This window comes from Mus pahari, chromosome 1 (genome assembly GCF_900095145.1).
Source record: "Mus pahari chromosome 1, PAHARI_EIJ_v1.1, whole genome shotgun sequence".
NCBI lineage: Eukaryota > Metazoa > Chordata > Mammalia > Rodentia > Muridae > Mus > Mus pahari.
This window is the reverse complement of record NC_034590.1, coordinates 79,311,095-79,324,204: the sequence shown is the minus strand read 5'-3', so window position 1 is coordinate 79,324,204 and position 13,110 is coordinate 79,311,095. Positions and strand designations below refer to the sequence as shown.

Genomic DNA, 13,110 nt, shown 5'->3' with positions numbered 1-13,110 from the left:
TCCTTATTGCATGCCGAGAGATTACTGGGGCCACTAAGGACTGTCCAAGCCGCCGCTTCCAGACTGTAAGGCCGTCTGGGAGCCTAAGAGTGATTTGGGAACTTTGCTGAAGTGCTAGGTTCTGTATCTGAACCCAGGAGATTTGAGTTTGGTAAATTCAGGATTTCTAGAAAGCACTTCAGATTTGGAACCCAGGTAAGTCCAGGTAAGGCAGAATGCTGTTTGATCTTCAGAGGTGTGGCTGGCAGAGAAAAGAGGGTTTACAGAGGGATTTGGAAGTGATGCCCTTATTCTCTTCCCTCCTCGCTTGCCTCAGCTACCTTCCATGTCTTATTTCACTCACACACTAATGCTCTCTTTAGAGCAACTCTTTTGATCCATGGTGACATGTCCTCTCACGTTCAGGGTCTCGTTTAACCTTCAACCGGATAGACTTCCTTTCCGACTTCCCTGTCCCTGGTCATAGAGTGTCACTCAGAGCCTTTTTGGGTTGCCTGTTCTTAAGATCAAGGTCTGGATCTTTTGTTTAGCATTCAGGGCCCATTTAGGAGCATCTGTTCCTGCGTTCCCTGCCACTCCCCACCTCTGGTTGCTCTGTGCTGCTGGAATCCTCCTGTTACTTGCAGTATTGTCCTATCCTGAAGTCTTCCCTCCAACTCACCCCTATTTTCCTTCCCGCCTCCTCCGGCTTGTGTGTGACTGTCTCCCCGGGGAACAGAGAGAGCTGCCAGGGGACACCTGCCAGGACCTTTGTGCTTCATAAAATATGTGACTTCTCCATCTGAAGTCCTAATCCTCTGCTTGTGACGGACAATCGGTCACTATGGCAACTGACTGTGACGTCACAGGATAAGGACTTCAGGTGAAGTAGCAGGAGCAGGTGAGTGTTTAGGAGACAGATTTTAGTGCCTGTCGGCGGTTCCCCACCCCCTGCAGTCTCCTGCAGTGCAGGGGGCTTGGAGGGATCTCTCCGGCCCCTGCCGATTTTGAAAAGGATGCGTGAGACTGTGTGCCTGGCATCTGCGTGCTGCAGCAGTGTGGGGCTGACAGAGTGTGTCAACTTGAGCTCCGGCTGTGCAGGCACCGCTGCTGCGGGAGTCTGTTATTCCATTCTGGATTGCTATTTTGATACCCAGATTGCATCATTCTTCCTACGTATAAACAGGGGGTCCCCAGGGCCCTGCAGCTACTCACTTCTCCACCAACACTGTTGTTGTGATGAGCTCTATTTAAATGAGCTGCCGGATCGGGGCAGGTTCCAGCCACATATGAGCACTGTCATTTTGGGGAACATGGAGGGCTGAAGGATTTTTGTGGACCGAGTCCTCAAAGGCTGAGGGTGACGGCCTCCTGAGCTGAGCAGAGGGCGGCAGAGCTAGTTCCTGAAAGTTGAAAAATCTCGTTTTCTTCCCTCTGAGCTTCTATTCAGAGGCACCCAGAGGATTAGGAAGGAGATGCAGCTAGGAGGAGAGGCGCCTCTTTGAGGTCTCCCTCTTGCTGCTCAGTTTGGGAAAATTGCTGCAGAGACTTGGAGATAAACAGGAACAGGAGGAGTCAACCTCGCTCCTTCTTGCAGGAGCATCTCAGGTGAGCTGGAGAAAAGCAGCCCTGGCTGAGGACGCATCACAACAAGGAGAGAGGCTCCAGGCCGCTCCTCAAACCCCACCCCAAACCCAGCTCCCTGAGCCTTAGGCCCTGTGGCCCATGGCTTGCTGCATGCGGGGTGGGTGCTCCTGGGCTCCTGGGGAGCACCGTCCTCCAGGACTGGTGGTGGTCTCACCTGTCGCTCCTCCTCTGACTTCTCTCCCAGGTGTTGCTCTAATTACAGAGCAACAGGGTGACAGGTAAGCCTGGTGGCCGCCAGGGGCGAAATCGGCAGTGAACCTAGGTGTGTCTCGGATCAAAAAATCTGTCTTTCTAACAGGTACTGACATCTGAAGAGTGAGTGTGCTGTGTTTCTTGAAGGCGGTGCTGCTCTGAGCCGCGGGGCCGTGGAAGGCTTCAAGGGCTTCCGTGGGGGCTTTCCTCGGTGCTCAGCATCCCGAGACTGCGGAGGGTGGGAGGATGCAAATGATCAGTGAGGCTGGCCAGCCTGCCTGAGCGTGGTGTGCTTTCCTTCCTGACTCGCTGTCAGGCAGAGGCGTAGTGAGGCAGCGTGTCTTACCTGTGGCTACAGAGGCTATCCGGAGCTGCTCAGTGGTTTGAGGTTTCACAAGGGCAATGAAGTTTTGAAGCTGTGTGTCCCTGTTTCTCTCGAGGCCTTTGTGCCATCTCCCATGTGATTGACAGGTGGGAACCAAGCAGGTCTATCCAGCTTTGGACACTGGCAGAGGCCCTTCAGGCTGCCTCGGTGTAACCCACTGCTAGGCCGGAGAGGTCTGGGGCTCTAGTGGCAGTTTCATGGAGCCCTGGGGCTCTAGTGGCAGTTTTGTGGAGCCCTGGACAGGAGAGGAAGTGTAAAAGGCTTCACAAGCCACGCAGGTTGCTAAGTGCTGGGCTCAAGCTGGGCTCAAGGTGGCCATGCCCAGCTGGTGGCCTGAGCTGACCCATGCCTGGTTTCTGGGATGTCTCTCCCTTTCTCATCTGGTGCCAAGGTTGCTTTGGTCCTGCCGTTTGTGCTGAAGGGTAGTTATCCACACTGGGCCTCCTTCCTTTTGTGGGCTCAGCACATGCTCTAGCCCAGCAGCATGCCTGACTACATCTTGGTCTTTTAGTTGAGTTGTGAGTCAGAAGAGGTAAAACGTAGCCTCCAGTTCAGTGCCAGCCATAGGGTTCCTGGGTACCAGGACTTCCTTCTGTGTGTTGGGACTCTATCCACTGGTCTGTCAGAGAGGAAACCCACCACAGCTACATCCAGAGAGCTTTGAACTGTCTGCCTTTCTCAGCTTCATGACGGAGGGGACAGAGCTCTGAGGAAGAGGGGCTGTCCAGGGTGTCAGTCTTCAACAAGATGTGCACTGTAATCACCTGAAGAGTTAGTTTTGAATGTTGCTGCCTGGACCTCCTGAAACTCTAATGTTCTACCCATGAGCCACTTCTGTAGCCCATAGCAGGATAGTTAAAAGTGCCCCTTATAGTATGGATTTATAGCAAGGAATGCACCTGTGTTTACATTTGTTTTCTTTACAAAGCTTCATACCATTTGCTTTGCCTCAAATATTGTATTTCTTGAACCCTTAAGCACAGCTGGAGAATTTCAGATTCCAGTGCTGGGTATAGGCTATTGGTATAGTTGGATCATAACTGTGGTCTGATCATTATTATGAACTATTTTGTATATGGTGAAACTGCCTAGTTAATTAAAATAAAAATGCATCCTTTGTTTATTATTGAGTTAGGAAAGAATTTAGTATAATGAAAGGGACACAGTTTTATTTGTGTGCGCGTACACACACACACACACACACACACACACACACACACACGTGTGAAGGTCAGAGAACACTTTGCATGGCGGCCTTCGCTTTCCAGCTTGTGTGAGGCAGGGTGTCACTGTGGTCTGTGGCTGTGCTGTATGGTGCCGATGAGCTGCTCTGTGGGCTTCTGGGGATGCTATTGTCTCCACCTTCCACCTGCCTGCTGCTGTTCCAAGGTTACAGATGCTCGACAGCTTACCCAGTGTTCTGTGAGTCCTGGGAATGTGAACTAGGTCCTCATGTTTGCATGATGGGTGCTTTCCCTCTCGGCTATCTCCCTGGCCTTGAGGACACGGCGTTAAAAGCGAATGGACTTGGGTTTCTGCTCACTGCAGGCTGTATAATTTAACTTCTTGGGGCCTCCATCTCCCCAATAAGATGGAAACAAGACCTATTCCTAAGAGATGATTTGATGATTGAATGAGAGATCATGTGTGTGGCTGGGCAGAGAGTAGTGCTAAGCAGATGCCAATTTGGATCACACCTCCTAGGGACAAGAAACCTATTTATTTAGTTTTGAGACAGCCTATCCTGAAACTTGCTATATAGCTTAATGTGGTCTTGAACTTGAGATTCCCCTGCCTCAGTCTCCCAAGTGCTACAATTACAGACTTGCACCATGGCCCCGAATCTCTTACTAGACTGAGTGAATGACTGGCTTTCAGAGCTGTCCTTCTAGGCCACGAGCTCCACAGGGAGACCTAAGGTATCTTTTTGTTTCTAGAGACAGAAGCCCCGCCTCCTGTGTCATGGTTCCCCGTGTGTCAAGAATAATGTTTCTGGTTATGAAATAAATAGCTAAGCCTGTGAACTGAATAATTCAAATAGAAATACACAGTAAAAATAGGTGGGCTTGGTGACGCATCACTAATCCCAGCACTTGGGACAGTGGCAGGAAACTCGATGGCAAGTTCAAGGCCAGCCTGCTCTACACAGAGAAATCAGGCAGGCTGAGGCTACGTAGTGAGGCCCTGTCTTTAAAAGCTCCACATCCCTCACTCAGTTCAGTTGGTAGAGTGTTTCCATAGCAGACACGATGCCCTGGATTTAATCTCTTTAGCACTGCATACGTCAGGCATGGTACCATATACCTGTAATTTCAGGGTCACTCTTGGCTCCATTTTGAATTCAAGACCAGCCTGGACTATATGAGACCATTTTTCTAAACAAACAAACAAACAAACACACAAATGAGGGGGAGGGGAAGAAGGCCTTCTTTTCAATATAAACACTATGAGTAAATAAAATTTTACATATGATACAATTTAAATATGTAAATAGTGAGTCTTATGAGCAGTGCGTCTATCCTCCAGCCTTGTGAGTCAGCAGCCTCTAACCCCAGCCTCCCCTCAGCCACAGCCTGCCATTCAACTCTCTGGTGTTTGTTTTGTTTGTTCGACACAGTTTCTTAACTGTGTAGCCGAGGCTGGATTCAAACTGGCAATCGCCCTGCCTTAATCACTCAAGTGCAAGGGTTACAGGTGTGTGCCATGGTGCCTGGCCCACCCTGACTTTCTGACAAGGATGGCATATCATCCAGTGGCCATTTGGCTTGCTGTCCTCTCTTGTCCTGCCTAGGGGAGTTTTCCTGATGCTCTACTGCTAAGGACACAGGAGAAGGGCTGAGTAGGCTCCTGCTGTGCCTAGTCTCCTCCTATGACAACTTAGTAACAGAGAAAGGGGGTGACTCATGCTGACAGTCAGGTAATAGCAGCAGAGCCTCGTCTACACACCACGTGACTGTCATCTCAGGGTGGCTTTCTCCCACCATTCACAAACTTCCAGGTGGCTTCTTCTAAAAGTGCAAGGAGTACTCATGGAACACACCAGCAAAAGAAACCCAATTATTCAATCTTGTGAAAACCACGAACCATCCTTTCAGGCTAAATGTGGCTATTTCTGTGTGCAGACATCTGAACAGGTAGTTAAAATGCACTGTGATGCTTATTGTACTGGAGCTACTAATTAACTGACACTAGGGGAAATCAGCCCTGTTCCTCCAACGTAGGACATTTGAGCAGGTTTGAAAGGATGCATAGGAGTTTATCTGAAAAGGACAGAAGCAAGAACGAGCATTTCAAGAAGAAACAGCATCTTCTCAGACAGAACTGTGCAAACGTTTGGCTGTTCCAGAGATAGCAGAGATACTTGGCATGCCAAAGACATACAGCATCTGGCAGATGAAGCTAGAGGTGAGGTTGGAGGGAGGCAAGGCCAGGTTGAAAATAAATACCAAACAAAGGTTTTGTCTTTAAGGCCAAGAAAAGCAAATGCTGTGCCATGAGGCCTTCCTTGAATCATCTGGTCTGGTCCATCCCTTTCCACTCTGCTGGGTTAGTGTTTCTAATGTTTGAGGACTTGGTATCAGGAGTTGGGAGTCTTAAGAAAGTAGCTTTCAACACTTAGAGTCGATTTCTGTTCTGAAGGTGGATACACCTAGTAGATAGGAGAGACAGTCACCTGACAGCCAGATGGTGTCACTTGTGGAGAGTGTTGACTAACAGAAAAATGCCCAGGGGATTCGGATGTAATTCTGCCATTCAAATCTTACTGTTTTCTATGATTTTGTGGATTTTCCAGATGGTAATAATGAGCTTTTTCTGTAAAATAAGCTACTCTAAGAACTTGGTGGTTAAACCAAATTTCTTTGGTGTGTGGCTCTCCAGGTTGGTGATCTGGATTGGAATTCTCTGGGTAGTCTGGGCTGAGTTTGGCCGATCTTGACTGTATTTTTGTGCCTTTATTAGGTTAGTGGAGCACTTGGTCTGGCTGGTTTAGGATGGCCTTACAGGGAATGCTTGAGACAACCATGACCTCTTCCTCAAGGCCTGATGTCTTTGAGCAATCTGAGTCCCAGGTTCAACTTTTCACAGAACAGCTGGAGAGTTCTAGGAGCAAGAGCAGAACTGCACAGGCCCCTGCATAGATTCAGTGTGTGAAGATGGAGAGTCCCTTCTCTCCAATCTCTCTCCTTGGGGGGTGTGTGTGAGTGTGAGTGTGAGTGTGTGTGTGTGTGTGTGTGTGTGTGTGTGTATACATGTGTTCAGTATTCATGTATGTGTGGGTGGTATGCACATGTGAACATCACAGGTCGACATGAAGTGTCTACCTCAGTTCCCTTCTATCTTATGAATTGAGACAGGATTTCTCACTGAATCTGAAGCTAACTCAATCTGGCAATTTGGTTAGGTTAGCTGGCCAGAGAGCTCCAACAACTTGCTTGTCTTTGTCCCTGCTTCTCCCCCACTTGGCCATCTCCACATCCCCAAGAATCCATTTTGATGATAGGATCACAAGAGAGGCCAGGCACAGTGGTAAACGCCTTCAATCCCAGTGCTCGGGAGGCAGAGGAAGGTGGACCTCTGTGAGCTCAAGGCCTACCTTGGCTGCATAGTGAGTTCCAGGCCAGCCAGGGCTACATAATGAAAGTGTGTCTTTAAAAAAATAAAAAGTCAGCCATCGTTGGGAAGAGAGGCCCCTTGGTCTTGCAAACTTTATATGTCCCATACAGGGGAACACCAGGGCCAAGAAGTGGGAGTGAGTGGGCAGGGGAGCAGGGTGGGGGGGAGGGTATAGGGGACATTTGGGATAGCATTTAAAATGTAAATGAAGAAAATATCTAATGAAATAATAATAATAAGAAAAGGATCACAAGGAATTCTTTCTGGGAGAGGAAGAGTTTGTGGCCGTTTCTCAGTGTGCTTATCTGCTTTTCCTCATACCATGGAGAGGATGTGAGAGATATTCTGAATTCAAAGCCAGCATTTAAGGAGAACTATGTTTTCTCAAATATTATTTAATTTAATTCTCCCAGCAACGTGTGTGTGTGTGTGTGTGTGTGTGTGTGTGTACATGTGCTATAGCACACATATGGAGAGAGGTCAGAGGACGACCTGAAATAATTGGTTCTCTCTTTTCACCTGTGGGTTCAGAGGTTAGCACGAAGGTTGTCGGGCTTGGTAGCGAGCATCTTTACCCACTGAGCTGTCTCACAGCCTGTCTTTTTGCCACAGGGTCTTGCCCTTGAACGTTTGTAGCCTTGTGCCTCAGATTCCCTAAGTGCTGGAGAGCATAGATGTACGCCACCATTCCTATCTATCAAAGGGACTCTCATTTTTTCTTTTTAATATAATGAAATAGGAATAGGTGAGTCAGTTGAGATGAAGCGCCTTGCCCAAGGTCACTGGGTGGCAAACGTGGTATCTGGGCTTGCATTTTTCTGGGTGCACTGTAGAGCACTTGCCTTGGTGGCATTCATTACTGTGTTGATGGGATGAGGCAGAGAAGACTGTGAGAGTGTTATTACAAGCCCTGTTACCACCAGTTCCTTTTTACAGCAGCCTCATCCATGATCACAAACACCTTCCCCTCTCCAAGAGACCCATTCCCAAAGCTTTGGCTGCTTTTGGAATGGGTCTGAAGAGTCATGGTGGTCTCCAGGGTGGCAATCTCCTGGTGCTTATGTAATTTAGATGCACACTAGGCTAAGGAATGTGCTGGAAACTGTTGTACTCCTCTGGGAGAGGGAGTGAGTCAGGCTGTTCACAGGTGATGCATGTAGTGTATCTACCTGGTCTAGGATTGTAAGTGGAGACAGCCTAGTAAAGGCTTCTAAGCCCCAGGAGCAGACTTATTGGTTAAACCAAGAGATAAGTACCTCATGTGTGAGTAGGCATAGCAGGTGGACGTGGATCTTCCTTCTGCTGGAGAACTCCTGGAAGCTCTAGCTTTGAGATCTCTGAAGCAATCTTGGTAACATGGTAACCTTAATGACTGCTGCTATCTTCTGGGCTACACTAACTCTTCCAAGCCCAGGAACTGGGACCTGGGGCTGCAGAATGAGGAACTGGAGCAGCAGGAGGCACCTGATTGTCAACGGCAGAAAGGGCCTGAGCTTGCAATAGCCTGGCTCCTACAGAGAAGAGGAAGATAGATTAGGCAAAGACAGGGATGGGAGGAGACTAGACTGGTGGTCTTGAGGGGCGGGCCTCTGATGGGGTGGTCACGTTCATGGTAACTGCAGGCTGTGTTACTGAGCAGGGATCACTTTGGCACAGGGGGTGTTGCCCATATCTGGGTGCTGGGTATTAGAAAGTCCCCTCTAGGCCTTATCATAATCTGCTCTGTTGCCTTGACTTCGTTGTCTGTCTTTCTCTGCTAGAGCTCATCTCCTGTCCTGGATGTCAGCGTGTCTATCTTACCAGAGATGTAACTGAACATATTTTTCTTCAGTGCTTTTCTCCTGTGAAACCCACTATGGCCAGGGTAAGTAAGGACAAGGGCATTTGCAGGCGATGGTTTACAGAAATTGATGACATCCGTCTATAGGTCTAGTCTCTATCATTGACTTGTGACTCCACCACCAGCTTTTCTTATCTGTCCATCCATCCATCCATTCATCCATCCATCCACTCACCCATTCATCCACTCAGGAAGAAATAAAAATGTTCAAATTGGAAGAAACAAAGTAATTTTCTCCTAGGTGAAATTACATGCTTTGAGTGGAAGGTGAAGGTATCTTAAGGCACATAAATATATTTCGGTGTTTTCTCTTTTCATGGCTCTTACTGGAAACATCAGTACTGGTCCTTTCTTTTTCTTTATCTTCCCCCTAAGTTGAAAATTCACATACCAGATTAGATGTAATGGGCTCTTAATCTTGTCTGTAACAGCTCAACCTTTCCCCCATGTTTTTGAACTTCACATTACTTACAGACTGGCATGCCTTCTCTCTCTCCTGGCATGTCCTTATCACTACATTCCATTTATTGGCTAACTTACTTGTTCCTGCATCTTATTCCTACTGACTGTCTTATACTCTGGGGCTTATGGTGCTAGGAAGATAGACTCCTGCATGCTACTTCTAAGACATTCATAGGAAGAGTCATCACGCTTTCTGGTTTAGTGGCTTGTATGAGTTGGGCATGGACTAGGTAGAACTTTGATCCACATCTCCTCATTTCATAATGTTCCCACCAGACCTAGCATTACATCACCGATGAAATGACCATACATTGGACGAGGTGAGGAGGAAGTGTTAGGTCAGGTAGGCACTAGGCATGAGGCACGGCCCTGAAGCCAGCTCAACATGTCCATCTACCTCCTTGCCATTCAGCAACCAACATAGCTGTTTCCTATTGGTGAGAAAGTTCCCAGCCACTCTTAGGCCTCGTTCTTAGAAATCTCCTTCTGCAAATGTCCTTAGCACATGTACTGTGCTTTTGTCCCAGTGTTACCCATGTAAAGGGTGTCACTCTACCCATTCTGTGCGTGCCTTGATGGAGAGCCTTGGCTTACTGTGTGTGCTTAACTTTAGTAGAGGATAGCCACTGTCCATTCAGTCACAGAGGGTGCTTTTCTGCACAGACCAACCCAGGCAGCCCTCCTGAAGACTCCACTCCTCAGTCCTGATTAAACAATCCATCAGGACCCTGTTCCCTAGAGCATTTTCTGCATGCGGCTGCAAGACCCAATGGTAAGATGGTCACAGGTCACCAATTTTGGACTCTCTGCTTCCAGAACTGTTCTGAGTGCAAGGAGAAGCGGGCGGCACACATCCTCTGCACGTACTGCAACCGCTGGCTGTGCAGCTCCTGCACAGAGGAGCACCGGCATGTCCCAGCCCCGGGGGGCCCACTCTTTGCACGGGCACAGAAGGGATCCTCAGGTACCAGCCCCCTACCCTGCTTCTGTGCGGAACCCTTAAGTGCCTAGAGAGTAGCGCTCTGACCTCCTTTCCCAGTCAAGGGAGACAGTGGGCATGGGTTCTGAGTCTTTTGTAAAGGAAGAATGCCTTCCTCAGAGTCAGAGGGGTGACTCACTGCCGTCTCTCACTGGAGGGCTGGGGGTGGGGGGAAATGTGGGTGAGTGGGTGCTGGGAGTGTGGTCTTGAATCACGGAAGCTAGCCCGGCGCCTACCTTCTACTTCTATTTAGAGCGATATGTCCCCCACACAGAGACTTAACAGTCCTGTCCACTCTTGCCCCTTTGTCTATCCTGCACATTCTGTTTTAAGCAGCAATCTTTTAGGAAGTCGTCTTTGTCTTGAGGGAGAGGTTTTATGTTTGTCAGGCCCACAGGAAGCAGAGTTGGTCATGTGAAGTAGCCTGAAGCCCAGAAAGGCTGAGTAGCTGGCTTTAGCTCCATCAGCACAAAATCCTGGTTACTGAAGAGGCTTAGGTTAGTTCGGGAGGGTTTCCCATCATGCAGAGAGCAGGTACAAGAGCTCTCTTCACCTCTGGCAGGGGGTGGGACACCAGAGCCTGAGAGTGGGAGGTTTCTGGGCAGCTGAGCAAATCTATCCAGGCTAAGCTTGAATTCTTCCCTGTGTCCTGAGTGTCACCAGTCCCAAGAGAGACCCCTCCTATTCTCCTCTCCTTCCCCAAGCTCCGTGCCTGTGCCTTGAGGGCTGAGGGCTGCTCAACAAAACTTACAGAAAGGTCTGTGTGAACAGAAGCCTACGTCTTCTGTCTTCTCTGGCAGGGGTGAATGGTGGCTCTGGGGACTTTGCCTTGTACTGCCCTCTGCACACACACGAGGTGCTCAAGCTCTTCTGCGAGACGTGCGATGTGCTCACCTGCCACAGCTGCCTAATGGTGGAACACAAGGAGCACAGGTGGGGTGCCCGGCTGCCGGGGTGGGCTTGGGAGGCTCTGCAGTGCTTTTTGTGAGAGCTCTGTCCTGTGAGGTATCAAAACCCTCTCCCTGAAGCAGGGAGGGTATGGTGACATGTGTCTGTAATCCCAGCACTTGGAAGGCTGAGGCAGGATGGGGGTGAGCTCAGGGGACAGTCCAGGCTACATAGTGAGTCAGAGGAAAATTTGATTACATAGGGAAACTCAGTCTCAAGATAACAAAACAAAACAAAACAAAAAACACAAAATCGTCTGCTCAACCCAACTTGTAGCACCTGGGCGGAGATGTCTCTCTTCTCTTGTGGGACTTATCAAAACATCTGACGGATGGAGAGATTTCAGTGCCTCTGGCTCAGTGTGTGGTCCTGGCCTCTGAGGCTGAAAGTGCACCCTGGGATCCCTGTGAGTTGGATGCTCGGGGAGGAGCCATCACTCCTCAGCTCTGGCTTTGTCTCCTCTCTTAGATGCAGGCACGTTGAAGAAGTTCTACAAAACCAGAGGATGCTTCTGGAAAGTGTGACTACCCAGGTGGCACATAAGAAATCCAGCCTACAGACATCCGCAAAGCAGATCGAGGACAGGTAGCCCAGGCCAGACCTTGCTAGTGCTGGAAAAGATCTGCTCTTTCACCTCTGGCAGATGAGCGTGCGCGTCCCTTTACTCGGAGGTCTCAATGCCAGTGAGGTGTCCGTGAGCTGTCAGTGGCTGGAGCCAGGCTAGTTCAGGATGCTTAGAGTGAGTGTGGGCCACAGTTCTGTGCTTGATGAATCAGCTAGAAATGGGTATCCAAGAACAAGAGCGCACACTGGGTGTGCTCTGGAGAAGGAAGTGCTATTTATTGTGGGATAGCAACAAGTTATGATCTGTCCACTCTGGTTTCCTATGTAAAGCCTCGTTATACTCTCACTGTATGCTATCACTGATATTAGAGTAGGGATTGGGAACCACTGGGTTGGGAAACATACATTCTTTGGTTGGGTTATTACAATTCTCTCAGTCAAGGCTTCTCTCCATTTTACCAATGAGAGACAGAGGCTCAGGGTTAGGTGACTTACCTGAGCTAACATGGCTAATCAGTTTTGAAGCTAGGACTGTGGTAACCTTTATCTTTTAAATATTTTTAATGAGATAATGAATGAAGCCCTTAAAGATGTATAATTCATTGGTTTCAACACTTCACAGAACTGTACAATCACCCCTAAAAGAAACACCAAATATCTTATTGATCACTGCCCTTGGCTCCTACTAGCCTCAGTTCTCAGAGGCCACGAGTCTCTGTCCCCGCTCTTGGGCTCGTTCTCTCCCTGTACCCCGCTCTTGGGCTCGTTCTCTCCCTGTACCCCGCTCTTGGGCTCGTTCTCTCTCACTTCTTGGAGCATCTTCCTTGTGCACAATCTGTCCTATGAAACCACACACACATATCCCGCAGTCCTGTGCTGCCTGGCGAGATGCTGGGTGGGCCTGGCTGTGGACTTCAGGTTTACCCAGACAAAGCCCAGTTAGATAGAGGGGGCGGGGAGGGACACCACATTGGGCTGAGGAAAGGTCTCCTTTTCTTTGGTGCCTGCTTGGCCCTGATCTCAAGGTACCCCCACGTGCTTGCTGTCCCTCAGCAAGCAGGAACGGGATCCATGTGTTCTGTTTGATTGCGTTTCCAGGATTTTTGAAGTGAAGCATCAGCACCGGAAGGTGGAGAACCAGATTAAAATGGCCAAGATGGTCCTCATGAATGAGCTGAACAAGCAGGCCAACGGGCTCATAGAGGAACTTGAGGTATGTGTGCTCCCGGGCCAGGTCAGAAGCCAGGGCTAACATGCAGATATGCGGTCTTTGTAGCAACTTTGATGCGCACTCTATTTTAAACTTTCTGGTCTAATTCTTGTTAAGGCTGGAAAAGGAGTTCAGCCTCTCACCGATGCAAAGTCTCTCAGGTAGCTGCCATCTTAACTATGCCAGTTTGTAGTCTTTTTTTTTTTTTTTTTTTTTTTAAGATTTATTTAGGGCTGGTGAGATGGCTCAGCTGGTAAGAGCACCCGACTGCTCTTCTGAAGGTCCTGAGT

The 13,110-nt window shown here is 48.9% G+C and overlaps 1 protein-coding gene across 2 annotated transcripts in view; it reads left to right on the top strand.

The window, feature by feature from the left end:
• The first annotated feature begins 847 nt into the window (after positions 1 to 847).
• The window catches only part of Trim66 (tripartite motif containing 66), a 41,789-nt gene continuing 29,526 nt past the window's right edge, over positions 848 to 13,110 (top strand). Inside the window, exons 1-6 of one of the 2 annotated variants that reach the window (XM_029540907.1) lie at positions 848 to 880; positions 8,578 to 8,681; positions 9,936 to 10,083; positions 10,899 to 11,031; positions 11,515 to 11,631; positions 12,709 to 12,823. In XM_029540907.1, coding sequence (XP_029396767.1) covers positions 8,673 to 8,681; positions 9,936 to 10,083; positions 10,899 to 11,031; positions 11,515 to 11,631; positions 12,709 to 12,823 — 522 coding nt within the window. In that variant the 5' untranslated portion in view covers positions 848 to 880; positions 8,578 to 8,672. Of the gene's footprint in view, positions 881 to 1,155; positions 1,588 to 8,577; positions 8,682 to 9,935; positions 10,084 to 10,898; positions 11,032 to 11,514; positions 11,632 to 12,708; positions 12,824 to 13,110 lie in introns of those variants that run through there. The other variant, XM_029540906.1, reaches the window with a different exon arrangement.